This window comes from Bos javanicus, chromosome 21 (assembly GCF_032452875.1).
Source record: "Bos javanicus breed banteng chromosome 21, ARS-OSU_banteng_1.0, whole genome shotgun sequence".
Taxonomy (NCBI): domain Eukaryota; kingdom Metazoa; phylum Chordata; class Mammalia; order Artiodactyla; family Bovidae; genus Bos; species Bos javanicus.
In genome coordinates, this window is record NC_083888.1 from 59,241,347 (window position 1) to 59,263,402 (window position 22,056).

The 22,056-nt window shown below is 41.0% G+C and overlaps 1 protein-coding gene across 10 annotated transcripts in view; it reads right to left on the reverse strand.

Moving 5' to 3' along the window:
- The window catches only part of DICER1 (dicer 1, ribonuclease III), a 75,422-nt gene that overhangs the window by 21,111 nt on the left and 32,255 nt on the right, over positions 1-22,056 (reverse strand). For 9 of the 10 annotated variants that reach the window (XR_009732170.1, XM_061395231.1, XM_061395232.1 and 6 more), the window contains 12 exons: positions 21,596-21,756; positions 19,278-19,446; positions 17,518-17,990; positions 9,921-10,053; positions 8,414-8,656; positions 7,728-7,879; positions 5,020-5,152; positions 4,279-4,354; positions 3,462-3,601; positions 1,417-1,596; positions 968-1,181; positions 613-766 (listed from right to left, as the gene is read on the reverse strand). Coding sequence is in view for 9 of the 10 variants with exons in the window: in XM_061395231.1 (XP_061251215.1) it covers positions 613-766; positions 968-1,181; positions 1,417-1,596; positions 3,462-3,601; positions 4,279-4,354; positions 5,020-5,152; positions 7,728-7,879; positions 8,414-8,656; positions 9,921-10,053; positions 17,518-17,990; positions 19,278-19,446; positions 21,596-21,756 (2,228 nt within the window). In the remaining variant the exon portion in view is untranslated. Of the gene's footprint in view, positions 1-612; positions 767-967; positions 1,182-1,416; positions 1,597-3,461; positions 3,602-4,278; positions 4,355-5,019; positions 5,153-7,727; positions 7,880-8,413; positions 8,657-9,920; positions 10,054-17,513; positions 17,991-19,277; positions 19,447-21,595; positions 21,757-22,056 lie in introns of those variants that run through there. The other variant, XM_061395236.1, reaches the window with a different exon arrangement.

Genomic DNA, 22,056 nt, shown 5'->3' on the forward strand with positions numbered 1-22,056 from the left:
TTATCCCCTAAATTTTTACCAAAAAGATGGCACTAGTGGTAAAGAACCTGCCTGCAAATGCAGGAGACATAAGAGACTCGGGTTCAATCCCTGGGTCTGCAAGAGTCCCTGGAAAAGGGCATGGCCACCCACTCCAGTATTCTTGCCTAGAGAATCCCACTGACAGAGGAGCCTGGCGGGCCACGGTCCACAGCGTCACAGAGCGTCAGACATGACCAACGTGACTTAGGGCACATACAGCAAAGCACTGTAATTAACTACTTTCATCCGCTTAATAACACCATGCCTTTCAACAACTTTAATAAACTGTTATTTATAACCAAATTCTTTAAGACTGTGGGGATTAAAAGGATGGAGGTTTTACAAAGAAAGCCTATCAACATCATTTAGATGAGCTGAGCTTCACAAAGTAAAATCCTTTCACCAACCGCACTTCAGGCTTTGTTTTTATGTAAGTAAACTGGGCGGCACAGGCCTACCACTGGGAGATACCTAAATTTTCTACTGGCCATGGCCATGCCAGGGTCACAGCCCACCACCTGCCCCACGTGCCCAGGGGGAATCTTCAAAAGCAAGTGTCACCTCCACTTTGATTTCCACTTAACACCTTACCTTGGAATGATAACTGCATCTTGGTAATCTTCTAATTTGAAAACAAAGGGAGTTTCTTTTGAATACTTTGTGCTGGGAATGCCTATGCGAGCTTCAGATTTCTCGATATCTTCCATGAATTTAAAGTCAATGTCCAAAGTGCTGGAGTCATTAACTTAGGGAAGAAAAAGATCTTTAAGCTTGTTAAAATGTAATAATACGGGTAAGACCCTCCCTCAAGCTCTACGTTCATTCCATGTGCCTAGCTCAGAGTTATCAGAGATTCCTGTACCATATTCAGTTAAGCTCACTGTTAAGCAACACTGGGTTTTTAGCTACTATACAGACAACGCTTTAGCGTCTGGGTCCTTCTTACCAACATTAAGAGGTAGAACGCAGTAGGCTGAGTCCGCGTCTGTGGGTTTAAATTCTAGTGCAGGTTTTTCAAGCCGAAGAATATGTGAGAATATATACTGGTGAAGCCTTGTGATCAACTCAAGCATTTGCAGAGATAACGTGAAGCCGGACTTCTTCAACTCAATAGATATGGTCACCTCTCCAGAGCGCGTGTACACAGGAAAGTGTGGGATCTTCAGAGAGAGAAAAATAAAGCCCAAGGTTAGCCAAGATTTCAGTTCATTATAAACAGTTAACTTCAGAAGAGGAATGATGCTTTCTATCAGGGGAACAGGAGAGACACTTCCAAGTGTAAAATAGTGACCATTTTGAGGTAACAAAAGACAGGTACTTTTAAAGTCACTTTTCCTTTAAAAAAAAAAAAAAAAAAAGACAGTCCAACATAAAAGGCCACTATGAAACGTCCACCTGAGGTATGGGCTTGGCTGTCAGTATTCCAAAGCATCTTGTGGTGTCCTCAGGGGGGTAGAGCTTCCGCCTTCTGAAGTTGAGCTCATCAGGTAAAGGTGTCGTCAGGACCATTCCGATCACGTACAGGTAACAGGGCTGACCGGGCCTGGGGTAGCTCTCCCTCAAACATTCTGGAATCTGGGAGTGGAAAGAAAAATGTAAGCAACAAGTGCCAGCGTATTCACCTCTTTTCCAGATGTTGGCAAGAAAACAAATTTATTTCCTGGCTTTACTAAAAGCTGATGAGAGGAAACTAAGACCCAAGGCAGGAGACCTCCTCATTTACTTAACCTCACCGGAGAAGCATACAAAACCATCAAACACCGCAGGGTCTTTTAACACAATACTATTCATTTGATGTGGGCTTCCCTGGTGGCTCAATAGTAAAGAAACTGCCTACCAATGCAGGAGACATAGGTTCAATCTCGGGGTCAGAAAGATCCCCTGAAGAAGGAAATGGCTACCCACTCCAGTATTCTTGCCTGGGAAATCCCACGGACAGAGGAGCCTGGTGGGTTAAAGTCCATGGGTTGCAAAAGAGTTGGAATACAACTTAGCAACTAAACAGCAACATTTCATTTGATCTATTTCTTTTGACTAGAGAATAAAGCTTTTCTTCCCTGGGTTTCTGAGTCTTTACTCACTGTTGAATGTCAGAAAATAAAACTAGCCAAGTTTTTAAAAATCCTACATAATCCTGAAACTCAGATAACCTTTAGTAACATTGTCACATACCATATCATCTTCCAGACTTTTCTGGAATAAATGTATACATTCCAGAATAAATGCACATAAATATATACACATACATATTTTTCATTACAAATGGAACCACAAAACAAATGTATCACTGATTTTTAGCTCCGGTTACTACAATGAGAATATCTTTCAGGGTCAATACAAGTCAGTACTATTTTTAATGGCTGCCTGATTAAAGAGTAAACTATGACTTAAACTAAACTAAGTTTCTAAACTTCTAATATTCATACAACCCCACCCAATAGTCTATAGTTTCCAAGGCTCAATAATATAAGTAATTACATCTATAGTTAAAAGGTGTGGAAATGCTGGCTAAGAGATATAGTTACTAGAGTATCAGACAGTACAGAATGCACCTATTAATTACACAGGATGCAAAGCAGTACTATGCTTCTCAAAACACTTATTAGTGGTAACATTTGTCACATGAAACTAGCCCAAGAACCTCTAGGGTAATGTTAGAATAGGAAAACTGGATATGAGAAAATAAGCAGTTCAGAAAATCGGATAACTTAATTCCTGATTTTTGAAAAAGTGACATGATTTTGAATCTTGAAAATGCTTAGCTGGGTGCAAACTTTTTTAAAAAAAAGTAAAAACTCAATAAAACTGCAAAAAAATAAATAAAAAGAATCATATTTAAGCTAAGATCAAAGTACATAGCAAATTTCTGCTTTTGTCTGGGGGTTTAGTAAGGTAAAAATATTGACTAATATTTTTAAAATAAGTACTCCAGCCCCGCATGGTTACAGCTAGACAGGACACGTGGGAAAAGCTGACTATGGCCCGTCAGGCCACACCCTGACTCCCGACAAGTCGCGGGCTCACCTGCCGTGCGCCCCTCACCCTGTACGGCACATGCCTGTTTTAGCACACATACCCTCGAGGTCTTAGTTCCCAGTGTAAGGCAGAGCGAGGACCTGGCCACTAAAGTGAATGAAACAAAGACTGTCTCTTTAAATGACATTAACTCATTCTGGATAGAATGTGATAAACACAAGAATCCTTTTGAGAAGAAAAACAAAAGCGATGTCTGAAGTGAGAAAGGGCACATGCTGTACATGTGACAGCGACGGGGCTGCTGTGAGCAGAGCTGTGAACGAGGCCGGGAGACAAGCTGAGACCCACGGGGTGGGCTGCACTGCACGGGTTTGGGAAGCCAAGCAAAGGAATCCGGGCCTGATACAGCAAGCAACAGCAAGTCAGAAAGGCTAGGTTTGTATTTGGTTCTAACCAATACCTACTGCTTTTGGGTAGCACTGTCTTCGTTTTGTGGAACCTGGTCTTCCTGGAACACTGGTCTCTTCTTCATCGTGTAAATCCAGCTCTTCCTCATATTTAACAGTCTCCTTCCCAACTGGCATCAAATGGTCATCCAGTTCGCCTGAGAAATGTAAAGAGAAGGAACGTGATTTTGTAATAAAATGCTCAATCCTGATTCTGCCTAATTAATCAGTGGATCATCCAGAGCAGCTCTGTGCTGGGAAACAACTGGACAAATCACAAAAACTAAAGCATCTGTGCTTTTAACACCAGAAGAGTAATCACGTGTGATAACTGAAGGCAAAGTCGATTGTGAGGTTCATATATTCAGTATGATGAGGATTATAAATTCTGTTTTAAGACTCAAAAACAAAAACATGTAAACAGGAAAACAGTATCAGATCATCCTTTTATGAATGCCACCGGAAAACAAGTCCACCCATTTTTTAAAAAACTTTTATCTGTACATAAATATAGACTAATTTGAGAAACTGATACATTACAACACAAAACATAAATGTTCACGATTCAACAGTCAGAAGGCCTTATTACATTTATATATTTAAAAGGAGTTAGAAATGAGAGCAAATACATTACAGCTGCTCAGCTGTGAAAAACAGAGCTCTTCCACCTTACAGGGTCTTCAAGTTACATCACACTTACATCTATCCTCCCCGAAGCACACCACCAGCAAGGCGTTCACAAAACCCTGGAGACCCATAAAGCCCTTGGGGTGCTTTTGTTATACAATGTCTTTAACTTTATTTTTATTTACATGTGTTTTTCACACACTCTTACCAATTTTGTGCAGTTTTTCACAGCAAATGAGAGCCACGACTCTTTCAGCCAACCGAATGCAGCTCATCGGGGGACCCTGGAAGTTACAAAAAAAACATGTCCACAGTATATGCATGGAGCTGGAGTATCGGCGCGTAAAACACAGATGAAACCTCTGCCCTAGTATCTTTAAAGCTGAAATTTACCAAAGTTCTTCACTGTGAAAAACATCAGCCAGTTTTAAAAGATACTATTGTCTATATTTGAAAGCCATCTTTCAAAATCCTGCCCAGTAAAACCTACACCGGTTATCATAAAGAGTTTACAATCTTGATGAATTTAAATTTCAGTAAGAATTTAATATATCAGCATTGAGACCAAGGACAGCAATTGTATAAAGGTGTATTTTTCCAATCAACAACAAAATCACTAGAACAGCCCAAATGTATTTAATGAATTCTGTGTCACTGTAAGGATCTAAAGCCACAAGTGAATGATGCCGCCAGAAATGTTCAGAGTAAAAGACTTTAGAGGAATCTTCAGAGGTCGTCTAGCCTAATTCAGAGAGTCTACAAATTACATATATATAGTCTATTGAAGACTCGAACACGTAGTTGACTACAAAAGAGATTTTAAAATGTACTTTTTAAAGTAGATTTAAAGCCAAATTTACCTATAACTTGCACAGCCTTAGAGAAGCTGAAAACAAATCCATTAACGACATTAACTTTAAGGCACAATCATTTCTTTTTCTAAACTTACAACAATGGAGGCTCGAAGAGGTGAGTTAATTGGCAGATAAAGAGTTGAATAAAATGTACCATCAGGCAACTCTCGGGTTCTACATTTAGGAGCCAGATGAGTAAACGGATCACTTGGTAATCTAGCACAGTATCTGTGGGGGGGGAAAAAAAAAGAAATGGTAACACTGAGTCTACAACTAAGAAACAGAAGGAAAAAAACTGATATTCGCATTCTACACTTTGATTTTTTATGTTCCTCTTTCCCTCTACTGGATAGGTATTTATATGCGTGGTTTCAGCGTCACTGCTTCAAACTGTCAATAAGATGGACTAGTATGTTTATATATATATATATATATATATATATATATATATAAAACTCTGAGATGACGTTTTATATCTGTGCTGTTCAACAGAGAAGCCACTGAGCTCTTGAACTGTGGCAAGGGCAGCTAAGAAACTAAACTTTTTACTTTAATTTTCATTAAAATTGATACTTGAGCATCAACAGCCGTATAGGTCTAGAGCTATGACTGGACAGTGCAGAAAGTATTGTTCAGAATCCATTAAGGGAGCAAACCGCTATTTGTTCCTTAGTGATCACCAACAATTGTGGGGGCCTGTGCAAGGCAGGCATCAGCAGTGGGCCCGGTGTTCACCCAAGGAGGGCAGGAAAACAACCGGGCCACCCCACAACAACACAAGGAAGGCAGGCAGGAAGCCGGCCCTGAGGGAGCTTAGCCCGAGCAGGGAGGGGGCCGGGACAGGAAGCCAACCTGGCGGGGAAGAGGATGCACACAAGGAGGGCAGTGGGATGGGCCGCGATGCTGCAAGGCCAGGACCTGCAAAACGAGGGCTCCTGAACACGGGGCAGCCCCTGGAGGAGGGAGACCGCTACGTATGGGGAGCCTAAACAGTAATTTATCTGACGACAAGGGGAATTGAGATTTCTCACTATTAAACAAGACAGCCAGGGAGAAAGATGGAAAAGGGGACAGCAAGAACAAACCCTCTGGAGTCACAGTCAAACTGGAGCTAACCACAGACAGGCAGTCAGATACAGGTGTAACACGCGTGAAAAGGCACGGACGTATTTTCTAGCTCCATTTGCCAAACAGCCCGGCAGCAATAATACTCCAGAGGCAATGAACATACCTCGGTTTCTAAACACAACTCATCCTCCACTAAAAGGAGCCAGGACCTTCTGGAGAAATAGCCAATATCTAGCCTGAGGGCAGGGAAACTGTGAGTCTAGAACATCTTGTGTGCCTTAAAATACAGAAATGTCCAAAGAATAATGGTGATGTGTTAAAAAGACACTGAAGTTACACCGAAAGGGTCTTCATCAGCCAAATTTTACACAATTTTCACATCAAAATAAACAAGAAACGAGAGTAAAAGACTAAAAATGACTGAGCCAAACAGGAGTCCATTAGTTCACACTGGATAAAAAAAATAAAAGGAACAAATAAACAGAGAAAAGAGAAAGCTCTTTCTCATGGCAAAATGACAACTAATAAATGCAGAAAGAATTAGGGAGTCAGAGAATCCCCATTTGGAAGACATCACAGAAATAATCGATCTAGGCAAGAAATATCAATGGGTGAAAACTGAGGAGAGGGATGAATTTTATATAATCTCAGAATGTCTCCCCATGAAATACTCATGAATTACGGAGGGGGAAAAGGCAACTATGCAGGAGAGAAAGCTGGCCGACTTCACGCAAGTGACTACAGTCGCCGCCGTCACCAGAGGACAAACCGACACAGAGTGACCCGGTCAGAATGCAAGGAACCGAGCATCGCTTCGCTGACGTGCTGGCCAAAAACGCGCACCGGGGTCCAGGCATGAGAAAATACCAAATGAACCCACACTGAGGGGCAGACGACACAGTGACTGGCCTGCCATCCTGTAAACGTTCAAGGTCATTCAAGCCCAAGAAGGACTGAAGAAAGCTGCCAGGATGAATCAGACCAGACAGACGAGGAAAACAAGCACGCTCCATGGCCCTGCGCTGGACCCTTTCCCTTCAGAGAACATTCTTGGGAAACCTGAGTGGATCTTCTCTGGGTGTTCTTTGCAGTATTCTTGGAACATTTTAAAGCATCCTTGCAATATTTTAAAGTTTAAAACTGTTCCCAAATAAAAAGTTAAAAAGAAACGCTTACATTTTCTGCTCCTCGATTTTGCCTCTGCATGAAATTTATACTGATATGTAATCTAGCTATGCATCTGCTTTCCTTAGTTCTTAAAAATGTTATCACCAAATCAGGACAAAGTACGGATAAAATGGCATATACTTAAAAAAAAAAAAAAGTTAATGTATCAAGTCTCCCGTTTCTGCTAAAGGAAAATTCAATGGCCGCCAACGCTTGACACAAAACAAGTTTTAAGATTTAGAAAAGAACAGTGAGCGTTGCAAAATTAATTTCAATCCAATTAAAAGATGTATGCATTCATTAGGTCAGCCTTAACAATGAGAAGGGAAACATTTATTTCTGCACAATACTAGAAATATTTATTTCTGCACAATACTAGTTTTGCATTCTGACCAAAAAAAACAAGGAACAGAAAAAAGCAACTTCTTTTTCTGTCACTGAGGCATCACAGGCCATAAACGGAGAGATTGGTTATTGCTTGCAGATGGTGAACAACACAATACTTATAGAGTCAGACCGAAATCTCACGGTTCTCACAGGTTGGCTACCACGTAGCCTGCGGCCGTACCTGTTGACGTGCCCAATGGCTGTGTTGATCGTGACGCGGGGACCGTCCTCAGGCCTCAGCACATACGGTGGGAAAACATCGTCGTCATCCACCACGGGCTCCGTGTCGGCCTCCCCAGTATCAACCGACTTGGAACATTTGTTTCGCAAGATCTGAGCAGTTTCAGAACAGAATTTATGAGAACAAATGCCTTTCCTGCCACTGAACCTAAGAAAAAGCTCTCTTGACATGAAATATCTCTCTCTCCTAAACACATACCTCAATACTCCAGAGCCACCTGCTGCAGACAGTTTTTCCCAATGCATCCTTCCCAGCTCCAGCCATATGGAGACGTTCCCATACAGGGAACAAGACACTGAACTACACCGACCTACCAGCACACAAGCGATCACCAGTCTTACATGAGTATCTGGGCTGTGTCATCACTCTCAAACCAGTCTCCAACTCAGTCAACGAGGACGACACCGTCCACGTGAACAGTGTACTTCCTAATCTTCCCCAGTAACCTATATGACCATTTTCACTGCCATTTTATTGTAAAATACTGCTGGCTCTGTGCAATTACTCTCAACTGTCTAATAATCTACCCACTGCACACCTCTGTTGAGACTAATCTCTGAAGATACAACTGTTTTTATTATTTCTATATGCACAGGAATAACTTACAGATAACATGTACATCTTACCTTTTCAATAGCTTTGTATGTTTTAAGGTCTTCTTCAAAACTCTTTATTTTATCTGTGTCTGCTAACATTACATAATTAGAGATGGGTGCCCTCGCTCTTCCCTTCGACTGAACGTAGGATCGATACTCTGTGGGCAGATCGAAACGAACCACCAAGTTGCATTTCGGTATGTCAACACCCTCCTCCACAATACTTGTTGCAATAAGCAGGTTGGTTTCATGTGCTCGAAATTTCCTAAGTACCTGAAAAAAATCCACCAAGAAAAGGAATTCTAACAAAGTTTCCAAAGAAAAGAGCACAGTGAAATGAAGGGACAACTGTCATTTGTGACAGTACTCTGAGCACTCGTAATTCAGGCCAGGCTAAAAACAATGAGTATCACACAAAACTCCAGACGCCATGAACATCCGGACAAAGAAACTCTGATTCAAAGACATTTTCAGCTGAACATGACTTGAAAAAATCAAAATGCCTTTCTACTTTAGAGAAGCACCCATGGACAAATCACAGTCTTTTGGCTAAAGACACTGGCTTCTTTAATAACCACCAGAGTGACCAAATGAATTCACTTCTGAAATCCTGTGGATATTCTGTGCCTCCCTATGGGACCTATGTCTGTGCACCTATGCCAACATCCCTCCAAAGATGTCAAAACTGTGTCACTAAAATCCCTAAATCACTTGGAATTAAAAACTACAAGCAAAGCATCACTTATTTTCCAACATCTTGGGACATACTTAATTTAACGGATCAGAAATGATTTTTTTTTTAACTGAAAAGTTTTTTCATACTAGATTTAAGGTAACATCATTTCCCAATTCAGCGTAAGTTAAATAAGAAATTAAGCTGGGTTTTAGACTGATCTGTCAAGACTCTGGCTACTGAACTCCCCAAACTTGGAGTATTATCAAAGAAAAATGACTTCAACATGAATGATTCTGCTTTTAACTTAAACAACAAATTTTACATAAAAAGTTTTTATTTGCAAGCCAGGAACACTATGTTAGGTTTTTATCATCTTTACAGTGCTATTTCCTATATCAAATCTTGAATAAAAAGCATGAAAAAAAATTAAACCAAAAATCTTTAAAATATATTGTTGTTTTTAAAATAGTCAACCAAGGTAGGACTTTGAATAGCAAACAAAACACATTCTAGGAAAAAGATTTCAGTTTGTTGCTTCAGAATCATAACAAGTCAGCAAGAGTTATATTTACACGAGCTGTCTTCTTCTATGAAACGTAGCTGTGTATCCTCAGCCCCATAAAGGAAAATAAAACGGCCGATGGCAATTAAGACACAAAATTGATTTACCAGACAGGTATTCTAATTCTACACATGAGAATCATCGTTCGGCTACCTCAAGGGAAACAGTGAGTCTCTGTTTACGAGTACTCTATATCACCAAAAAAATGCAGAGGAACTATAGAGAGAGGGGGTTCCTATGGGCAGAGTTTATATATGTTCTGAAAACTGTTACTGTAAAATTATTTTCACTTAGCTTACCTCTTCCTGTTTTCTGAATTCCGCTTCCATCTGTTTGTTCCGAGGCTGATTCTTTCCGATGCCATGTCCAGTTATAAAATTGCTGCTGATGTAAGCCAGCTCTGGATCTTGTTTGCCAGCTTCCTTTATCAATCTAAGAAAATTATACACATTTGGAAGTTAAGCACTGCTGAGGGAAAAAAAAAAAATTAAACTTTTGTTTGTAGGGTCTCTCTTAAAGTGGAAACAGGAATTTTTTTGCCCACATACCTAACAAACCAGTCTTGGGATTTTCCCTCCTCTAGCTTAAAAAGAAATCACCATCGCTCTTCTCTGTGTCAATCTGTGCACTAAATACTCAGAACACCAAAGACAGGGTTGATTTACACGACACGGGTGAACAAAATGGTCACAGTCCCTCAAACTTTCTAATTTGGCAGTAATGACCTTCACAGAAACGTGGCCTGGGAAGTGACAGCGCTCAGCAGAGAGAAACATGGACTGTCCATGTGTTCTGGCTTTAGGCCAAGCCCTATAATGAAAAAGCCACACACACTCTAAGCGCACGCACAACTTGCCGCACTGGTCATGCCCGTCTCTATGACCAAGCTTTCCGAGAGTTAAGTACCAAACACCCCAAGGGAAACTTCACTCTCCTCTCTTTCCGTGTGGTAAGAGTCCTAGCTGCATGTGCAAAGAAAGAAGCATGTTATTTCTGTTCGATTTACCCCAGTGCCCTGTCCCCCTGGAAGGAGGGCTCCAGGGCAAGGAAAGCCTCCATCCGCTGATAAGCATCTCCATTCCCAACACTTCATGGCCCTGCGGACGGCCACTGACCACAGTGCTGCATGAAAGGCCACTGAGCTTCAGCCCTGCAAGGCTGACAGAGCGTGCCTCCCTGCAAGGCTGAGATAACTCCCCTCCCATCCGGGCAGGAACTAGGATAGGCTCTTGAGCTCGTTCCCCTTCCTGCCTGCTCCTCTCTATCAACCCAGAAAGCTTGTCCCTGAAAGCGGGCCCTCGGCTACAAAATGAAAAAGAGCTACGGGACAGGCTCACGTTACATGGGTGCAGAAGGTTAACAGTTAGTGTTGCCATTACAGCTATTTTGGAAATATCCACATTGGAAAACTCAGCACACAGGATAAATGGTTCCACACCTGACCTAAGTGATCCCATATGGTTCCTCTGAAGTCATACAACGTAGCACAAATTCCTAATAGAAAATTGCATTTTTAAGTCAAACCATTCTTTTTTTTTTTTAATAAGTACATGAAACAGACTAATATCAAAGCCCTGGGAAAAACCTTGAATGGCCATCTAGAATATCTTCCTGTCTCCAAATCAGTAAAACACTGGCATGCCTAGGTTGGTTTGAGAGTCTGCTCTATAGTTCAAGTACCTAAAATGTTCAAAGTCAGAAAGTTTTTTAATATGTTCAAAGATTTGTTATTATGAACTTATGATGTCAGTAACAGAAAACAGTGTTACACGCAAACTGCATGCCCCAACATCTAAAATATGAAATCAATTACTGTAGAAATAATATGTACTTCCAAACTTTAGTTTATGTAAACAAGCAATTTGAACAAAACAGAGGTTTAAAAATGCATTTCCAGTTACTCCTAATTAGGCAGAGAATGTATCTTAATTTGCCTAAAATAATAAATCTGGTAGACTTCAACTAGCTGAGAATTGGAAGCACCAAGAATACTTTTATTTCTCCTTAATGAGACTCTCATCAGGACTGCAGGGAACGGAAGAAACAATGAGCACATTCAAAGACAAAGTCCCTTGTAAGCAGCAATTAAATGCTACATACCTATGCTCACAATGTTTAAAAAGCAAAAATTTCTTTATCAGATACGTGTAAGGAATCCCTACAGACAAGCTATGGGCTTCCAGAAAAACAAACCCAGGTCTACTGCTGTCAGGGCACTTGTATTAATAAGGGCTACACTATCTGCCCTGAGATCTCACGGTACCACAGAACTGCCAGGATAGAATCTCGTTCTTTTAATTTTACACTGAGTTTATGTGAGTTGTTCCAAAAGCAAGCTGTCTGATAAAGAATGCTGTTCTCTAGTGCAGCAAACACTCACTGCTGCTGCTGCTAAGTCGCTTCAGTCGTGTCCGACTCTGTGCGACCCCATAGACAGCAGCTCACTAGAGTTCCTCAAACAATCTCTAGCAAGGAAGTGATTTTTTTTTTCCTGTTTTCAAATTCACCTGAAACCAGTATTTTTGTAAAATTCCATGAAAATTAACTACTAAGAAAACATAACTTAAAAAGTATTAAAATTCAATGGCAACTGTATAATATTCAGCAGACATAAAAATGTAAGAGTTTATAAATACAATCATATTCAGCAGACATAACTTACTCTAAAAACTAAAAGAGCTGGTGCTTACCGTCCACCTCTGTACCTTCCTCACCGTGGCCGGCACAGGCCCACCCTGTGCGTGCACACAGCCTCCCCGAGCACAATATCAGGCGGTAAGACGGCGGTGTTTGTATACACTGTCTCTCACTAACGACTCAGTAAGAAAGGGAGGTATTATTATTATCTTATAGATGAAGATGTTGAGGCTCTAAAAAGTGAAATAACTTGCACAGAATATACACCTAAAAAGTGAGTGAAGATAAAAAGAACCAGGGCTCCTCGGAGAAATGGCTGATTCCATGGCTGAAGCATTCTTCTACCAGAAAGTCAGGCAGGGTTCAAAAATCAGAAGGATCGGGGCATGTCAAAAGGACATAGGCACTAACCTCCAACAGCCCCCAGTGGCCCACGGTGGAATAACTTATACAGAAAACTAACCCAGCATCAGATCATAACCAAGGTATAAAATAAACAAACACAAGTCCACAGTGATAAAAGAACATGAGTCAACAAATATAAACAGATAAATAGGATAAAAGAAACATGTTTCCCTTACAGAAGAATTTCAGTAACACACACAGAGAAGCCCCTCTCCAGGCATGAAGCTGAATTCCTCTCTCCCCAAGATAAACCAGCTTCGGTGACCTGCTTCCAAAGAATAAAGTAAGAAATAAGAAAAATAATAACTTCACAGTGGAGGAAATGGGCAAGTGCAATCATAATCACGTGATGAAGTTTAACATTACCCACGATGGTCTGTGTCGAGACCACGAATCCCCCTAAGACACAGCAACGAGAAGGGCACCTCATATCCGCAGCCTTCTTTCAAATGCTAAAACCCAGTCTAATCCTGAGAAAAACATCAAACAAATTCAAACTGAGGGGCAGTCCACAAAATACCTGTCCTCCTCACATCAAGGTCGTCGAAAACAAGGAAAGAACAAGAAGCCGTAAGAGACCAAAGGAGATTAGGGAAATAGAACTAAATGAACTCTGGTACACCTTGGATTAAAAAGAAGACATTAATGGGAAAACTGGGGAAATCCAATAGAGTCTATAAGTTAGTTAATAGTAATACACCAACGTTAGTTTCTTGGTTGCAACAAACGTACCCTGATAAGGTAAGATGTTACTGACATAAGACATGGGGGAAACCCAGAATGGGTAAGGGTACTCAGTACATCCCTGCAACTTCTCTGTAAAGACAAAGCTACTGGGAAAAGAAAGGGGTGGAGGGATGGGGGATAGAGAGAAGACATCAACCCAGGTTTGTTCAATGCCAAAGTCACACGATACTCATAAATCACACAGTGAAAAGAGCTCTAAACTTGGAGAGTGGAAGTCACTTTCTGCCACTTGATCCTTGAGTTATTTCAGGAGGTCTGCGAAATGCCAGGCTGGATAAAGCACAAGCTGGAATCCAGACTGCTGGGAGAAATATCATCTATGATAGAGTAAAAACATCTATCTTCTTCCCTCATGGAGTGTTCTGAAATTTTAAAACTATATAAAAGTACCAGACATGAACAATGGACTGGTTCCAAACTGGGAAAGGAGTACATCAAGGCTCTATATTGTCACCCTGTTTATTTAACTTATATGCAGAGTACATCCGGAGAAGGCAATGGCACCCCACTCCAGTACTCTTGCCTGAAAAATCCCATGGCGGAGGAGCCTGGTAGGCTGCAGTCCATGGGGTCGCTAAGAGTCGGACACAACTGAGCGACTTCACTTTCACTTTTCACTTTCATCCATTGGAGAAGGAAATGGCAACCCACTCCAGTGTTCTTGCCTGGAGAATCCCAGGGACGGGGGAGCCTGGTGGGCTGCCATCTATGGGGTCGCACAGAGTCAGACACGACTGAAGTGACTCAGCAGCAGCAGCAGCAGCAGCAAAGTACATCATGCGAAATGCCAGGCTGGATAAAGCACAAGCTGGAATCCAGATTGCTGGGAGAAATATCAATAACCTCAGATACGCAGATGACACAACCCTTATGGCAGAAAGCAAAGAGGAACTAAAGAGCCTCTTGATGAAAGTTAAAGAGGAGAGTGAAAAAGCTGGTTTAAAATTCAACATTCAAAAACTAAGACCATGGCATCTGGTCCCATCACTTCATGGCAAATAGATAGGGAAAAAAGGAAACAGTGACAGACTTTATTTTCTTGGGCTCCAGAATTACTGAAAATGGTGACTGCAGCCATGAAATTTAAAAGATGCTTGTTCCTTGGAAGAAAAGCTATGACCAACCTAGATAGCGCATTAAAAAGCAGAGACGTCACTTTGCTGACAAGGTCTGTATAGTCAAAGCTGTGGTTTTTCCAGAAGTCATGTATATGCATGTGAGTTGGACCATAAAGAAAGCTGAGTGTCAAAGAACTGATGTTTTTGAACCACAATGTTGGAGAAGACTCTTGAGAGTCCCTTGGACTGCAAGGATATCAAACCTGTCAGGCCTAATGGAAATCAGCCCTGAATATTCATTGGAAGGACTGATGCTGAAGCTGAAACTCCAATACTCTGGCCACCTGATACAAAGAACTGACTCCCTGGAAAAGACCCTGATGCTGGGAAAGATTGAAGGCAGGACTAAGTGGATGACAGAGGATGAGATGGTTGGATGGCATCACCGACTCAATGGACATGAGTTTGAGCAAGCTCCGGGAGTTGGTGATGGACAGGGAGGCCTGGTGTGCTGCAGTCCATGGGGTTGCAAAGAGTCAGACACAACTGAGCAACTGAACTGACTGAATGATACAAAAGGTAAATTATAGACGATAAAGCCTTCAGTATATAAGGCAAAAGAAAAACTGTAAACCCAAGACTGTACACATACAACAGAAGTAGCTGTTTTTTATTTTTCTGATTAGGAGAGTAGAAAACCGCCCATGTATTACAATAGCTTCTACTCCCGTGAAACTGTTTGCTGAAGAGTGGTTTTTCCTCCCATTAAATTGATGGAAGGAAAGAATCTGGATTTCAGGAAGTTTTTCTAAGCTTATTAAAAAGCTTACTGGAACAAGACCTCTATTGTACATTTAATTAGCTGCCCATAAAGTAAACCCTCAAACCACTCCTGATTCATCATCCAACACTAAATGCCAGGCACACTTTAAGAAAGTTGATCGCAATTAATCTGATCCTCAAAGTCAACAGGAAGTAACACTGATTTCTGATAAACCTTTTCAGGCTAATATTCCTTCAGTGAAAACTGGCACATCTCCATACTTACAAACACACGTACAAAAGAGGAAAAAAGGAAGAAAATGAACCCCCAGTCCTCTCCAAGCCCCAGAAAATGTACTTAATTCTTAACCCATCCTGTGTGGGGCAGGGAGTCCGTCTAGAACTCGGCTTAGAACTGTGCCAACATTAAACTTTTCTGACCCCCAAAATGCCTTTCCCCCATTCTAAAAAATAACCTGAGTAGTCGTGCACTCCCTGGACTGTCTCCTGGCAGTCTTCCCACTGTAAAGCTCTGGTTGTTAGCGTTCTGTGATACCCAAGGGCATGATGATTATACAAAGAAGTGGAAACGAGGAGGCAGAATATCAGGATTCTTGAATGGTCTCTGCCACTGACTGGCAATTTAACTCAGAGCAAATCACTTATCCTCTGGACGCTTTCCTCTTTTTTTTTTTTTTTTTTTTGCTTATAAGAGTAAGTGGGTTGGATTAGTCAGGGAAGTTCCTTTCCAATCTTAAACTTCTGATTTCAATGTAATTCACTACCTAAAATTATTTCACTTCATATCCATCATCAGGATCAGGCCCAATGACTAAGAAAACTTCCAGACTGAAAACCGCCAGATGACGACCCCAGAGTCCAATTTCTCGTTACTCAAGTACATTCTCAAGTCAGAAGCAGTTCTTTTTTTTTTTAAACCCCAAATTACCTCAGGAAACAAAGTTTAATTTCTCCTCAGAGATCAATACTTGCAGAAAAGGTTCTTAGGGATCAACTTTGGCCAATTAATAGATCTTGTAGAAACAAGTAGTTTGAAGTACTAAATAAGGACTCTTTTTGGCCCTTACAAATAATAGAGCAACCATCCACAAATCAAAAGAAATATGCATTAAGTGACCACGTGACACAAATTTGAAGTGAAGCTCCTTGGTTGGGTCTATATTCAGGAAAAATACACTTCTACTGAAGAAGGAGGTAGGGTGGAAATTTACAACCTAATTGGCATTCACTGCCACCTTTGCCAGTATTCTCTGAATTCCTCCCTAACATTTTTATTATCTTCTGATTCAGAAAATTTTAATATGTAGTCTATGAACCAATTCAAATTTCAAACCCAGCTGTTACATGCTTTTCACTGCAAATGTGCAAACTTGAATAGGCATTTGTTAAGAAAAAAAGCTAACACAGAAAAACTAGCCACAGCAATATCCTGATACAATTTATCCTAATATCACCTGAAGGAGAAAGCGTGGTGTGAAATGCTCAAAACCACGCCTAACACATCATGTGTGTGCACTCAGTCATGTCCCACTCTTTGCAACCCAGTGGACTGTAGCCTGCCAGGCTTCTCTGTCCATGGGATTTCCCAGGCAAGAACACTGGAGTGGGTTGCCATTTCCTTCTCCACTAACACACCATGCTGCTGCTGCTGCTAAGTCGCTTCAGACTCTGTGCGACCCCATAGACGGCAGCCCACCAGGCTCCCCCGTCCCTGGGATTCTCCAGGCAAGAACACTGGAGTGGGCTGCCATTTCCTTCTCCAATGCATGAAAGTGAAAAGTCAAAGTGAAGTCGCTCAGTCGTGTCCTACCCTCAGCGACCCCATGGACTGCAGCCCACCAGGATCCTCCGTCCATGGGATTTTCCAGGCAAGAATACTGGAGTGGGGTGCAACCGCCTTCTCCGAACACACCATAGTCACAGGTTAATAAATATCTGAACTAAATCTAACAACTGAATACCGAACAAGGAAGGTTTACTTTAATGTCAACTTAATTTTTCTGTACTTGCACTCGATTTCAGATGGATTAGAAAAGATTAACATCCTTTAAGAACAAAACCTCAGTCAAGTGATTGTATATACAAACATCCTGCTGATCCCAGGATAGCGTTACACGTTGAGTTCTGACGTGATGGTGCCAAGTGAAGGACGCGTCCCTAAGCCTTCTGCCCAGCTCTTAAAGCTATTACAAGGTATCACTTCACAGAACAACAAAAAGCTGCCTGTTCTACTACAGGGGAAAAAATGTTAATCTCAGAGAGTTACCTGTTTAAGACCACGGCTGTGTATCTTCTTTCCACAAAAATAATTCCACACAAAATGTTGGTAAACGGAGAAGGAAAATTTGTCTCTGGCTTTTCTTTCTCTTCAATCTCTTCATCTTCCTCGTCATCCTCAGAATCGCTCCAGGACACGTAATTATCCTGGTTCCTATTATTATACCACTCCACGCTTTCAAACTGCTGCCGCTCATACGGTTTGTATTTGCGTAAGATCTCAAGCAGCTTTATTACTTTAGGAGTGACAAACTTCAGGTCAAGCGAGGCAGGGGAGAAGTGCTCTTCACACAGGGCGTGGATTTTCCGTAGGAAAGTGTCTGTGAACAACAGAAACTTCCGGTGCAGCTCCTCTTGCTCATGTTTGATGTGTTTCTGCAGCTCTCTGACCATCATTCCAGCTACTTTATCGGCACACCAGGGTCCCAGGACAACCAGGACCGCACGGCAGTCTGAGAGTATCTACAAAAAAAGGTAAAGACTCCAATGCGAAACAATACTCCTGCAGAATCTTCACGTGGAGTCCAACTAGGGTTTCAGTTGTCTTCAATCTGCCCCTTCAAAATAAACTTACCCCACTAATATCAACACTGGGGTTCATTCCTTAAAAGGTTAGGGAGAGGGGTCAGCAGTCTTTCCAAGCTCTACTTTTTCATACACATGCCCAGAACCACCCTTCTGTTTTCCCCAGTGAAAATAATCAAATGACAGAAATTAAGAGAGGCAACTGTATACGGTTAATAAAGCAACCTCAGAGCTGTGGTCAGAAGTACAACTAAGTCATTTACTTCCAGGTAAATATGCAAGAACTACATAGCAGAATATATAAATGTGTGTACACATGCAGCAGAGTATGTCATTTTATTTTAGGTATCAAAGAAAAGCAAGATGATTTTCCTTGAACTGTATCTGTGCCCCAGAGTGCCACAACTTACAACCCTAGCTCAGACTGGAATGTAAACCCACAGTGGGGCTGTAACTGCCAGTTCTGCAGGCAAATGAAAGACCCACTGGGTTGAACGTGGACTTAATGAGAAGACAGATGCTGAACAGAGTCTGGGCATGGCTGCTCCAGAGAAAATCAGCAAGAGAGAATTAAGGATTCGATCCAACACAGTAGTAACATTCACGGCTGGCTGGGACAACTGACAAATTGTCCTGGGACAATGGTTCTCAAGTTTTAAAGGCAAAAGGATTCACTGAGGGGCTTCCAATCTCAGACGGCTGGCTCCCACCCCAGAGCTTCGGATCCAGCAGGTCAAGGGTGGGGCCTCTCACGTGCATGCCAAGCAAGTTCCAGAGGGAAGCTGATGCTGCTCGTCCAGCAGCATCCACACTTTGAGGACCACTGTCCTAAGGAATCGCTTCTCAAAGCTGCCCTACTCGGAGATGATGGGCTCATGTCCAATTACATACAAAGAAACAACAGAAGAATTCTTTCAGCTCAGGGTTTGATCAGGAACTAACTCATTTGACTAAGAAAAAAAAACTGGGACTCACTTCTTATATTCAAACAATCATGACACCTCCTTAAACCAGGGAGGTCTCCACTTAATAGAAATGTCGGTCAGGTAACACTAAACTCAACCCAATATGATACACTCAATGAAAAATGTCCAAAGATACAAGAAGGTAAGGCCTTAAGCGAAAATGTATATAAAACAGCCTCATTAAAAGAAAATTCATTTCAACATTAAAAATGTATCAAAGCCTTTTATTATACTCTGTACTTACTTCACATAGGCTTACCTGTTTAGAAATTAAAGTAGAATCTCTTTCTTTTGAATGTACAGATATGTTACAGTCATTGATAAAATTAAGTGCTTCTTCTAACTCCATCAGCAGTCTTTCATAAAGCCCACTTCTGTCAGTAAATGGTCCACAGTCTACCACAATCTCACATGGCTGAGAAGTATATCTTTAACATCAGAAACAGAAGTCGTCAATACCACAATAAATTCACTACAGCATTACCATCCATTACATATCCAAGCCAAAAAAAGAAACTCCCTCTTTTCAGCTGTGTAACTACTTGGAAGAACACGCAGGCTCACAACAAGCCTTCCTCAAGTTGTACCCACTTCTATCTGTACTATATTTGCCGGCTAAGTGTCAATAAATGCATAAGGCTAACAGTCAAAAGAATTCTGTTGTTTCATTGTTAACCACAGGTTTTTCATTTTGATTTTTAGGTTCAGACTTTCACCTTTTGCCCCCTAAGGCATCACCCAGAATGAGAAAATTTGTCAAAATAGACAAGAAACTCAACAATGATTACTTCTCAGACCCAGAAATAGGGAAGGCAGGAGGAGATCATAAGGAGGAAGTATTATCATTAAACATATCTATTTCCAAACTACTTGAAACATTTAGCAAATGCAAATGTCAACTTTCTTGGTTTTTAAATAAATCTTTTAATTTATTTTTAACTGGAGGATAACTGCTTTACAATACTGTGTTGACCTCCGCCACACAGCAACAGGCATCAGACACAAGCACACACACGAGCCCTCCCTCCTGAGCCTCCCCGCCAGCCCCAGGCTGTCACAGAGCGGTGGGCGGAGCTCCGAGTGACACAGCGACTGCCGCCGCCTCCTCTGCACACGGCACTGTGCGTGCTGCAGTGCTGCTCGCTCAGCTCCCACCCCCCTTCCCACACCGTGTACACGGTCTGTTCTCTACATGTTCTCCGTCAGAGCCACTATTCTTGCCCTGCAGACAGGTTCATCAGTAATCATTTTTCTAGATTCCATATATATGTGTTAATATATGGTATTTGCTTTTCTCGGACTTACTTCACTCTGTATTATCAGGCTCTAGGGTCATCCACCTCACTAGAACTGACTCAAATGTGTTCCTTTTTAGGGTTGAGTCATATTTTAACATGCCCCCTTAAGGAAAACTCCCCCACATTTCAATCAATCACCACAGTATCATTCCTTGGATCTTTCATGCCTTTCATAATATGACAACAACACATACAATCCTAAAAGCATATATAATAATTAAGGAAAATAAATATATTAAAGATATGTTTTAAAATGATAGTGTTCATTATTCCCAACTAGAATTTATAAGTGAGATTTTGAGAGCTAAGTAATGCCAAACGCAATAGAATATCTATCAGTTTTTTACCTAAACGCCTTAAAGGCCATCAGATTTGTATTTCATATCACATCTAACTTCCATGAATCTAAATGTTACCTTTTCTTCTCATTTAACAAAGAGAACTCTTTCCAAATTCCTACCAAGTGACAGGTGTTTTCATGTCAATGTAACTGATCACCCAAGAGTCCCCTGAAACCACTGGTAATGCCATTTTTTAGGCTCAGGGACAATAAATGACGCACTTGAAGTCACACATTAGTGGAGCCAGTCCTCAAAACCCATGTGTGATTTAACTTCACAATCTGAGAAATAAGTCTTCTCTAGTGTAACTGTTTCAAAAACCACTACTTGGTAATCATTAACCTTGTTAAAGGCTGTACCTAACAAGGATATAAGGATAATTTAATATGAACTGAATTAGTCATTGTAATTTAAAAACCTAACTTATAAAGGCTCCCTTCTACCAACCTAGATTACAAAGGCTGTGTTATATGTTTCAATGAAACTCAAAATAGCAACCTCCTCAAAGAGACAAACCTAGAAACAGGTCAGAAATTCACACCCATTTTCAAAATCAGAGGATGCTTCCCATTATTTTCAATCAGACCGTAAAATACTGAATTATGTAAATAAATTAATGTTCTTTCAAACCATCATGTGGGATGTTTGGGTCAGAACAAAAAAACGCACACACTGACAGAAAAGGACACAGATCTCCTACTGAGTTCCCAGCCCTCATCAACATGAGCAGACAGGCTGGGACCACGTGTATCCAACATTCCCTCTTAAGGGTGAAACACTGCCATCTGTTACGCTTTCTGGAAACAAGGCTCAATTCCTGCATCTGAAGATGACTGTCCTGATAAGGAATTCTTAGGTCTTCCAAGGGAGTATGGAACCAAAGGCCTAAAACCACCCTAGCAGGTTTCACTGAAGCCTAGTTAATCCTAAGTGCTTACCTGTCTAAGACCACCAAGTCAGTTGCAGTTTCAGCATTACTCTTAAGAATTTTCTCCAGTTTCTGAATCTTTTCTTCCAATTCCTCTGGATCACATTTCCCATTTAAAATGGAAGCAGTTAGTCCCAAAATACGAGGACATGATGGACAATTTTCACAAAGCTAATGTAACAAAAGATACTGACAGTAAGGAATTCATTTTGCAAGGCCCCAACCAAAGAGACAGCATCCTGATTAAACATGTCAAAAAGACCTAACAAATACCAAAATGGTCACTTACGGAATTTACTGTAGCTTACTTAAAAGATCAATTTATCAAAAAGGAACATTTAAATATGCTATGATAAACTATGCAATTCACTTATGATAGATCACATAATTTACTGATTTTTATTGTTTAAATTTTATTATAGATTTAGAAGTTATAAATGTACTAATATTATAAATTACAGATTTAAATGA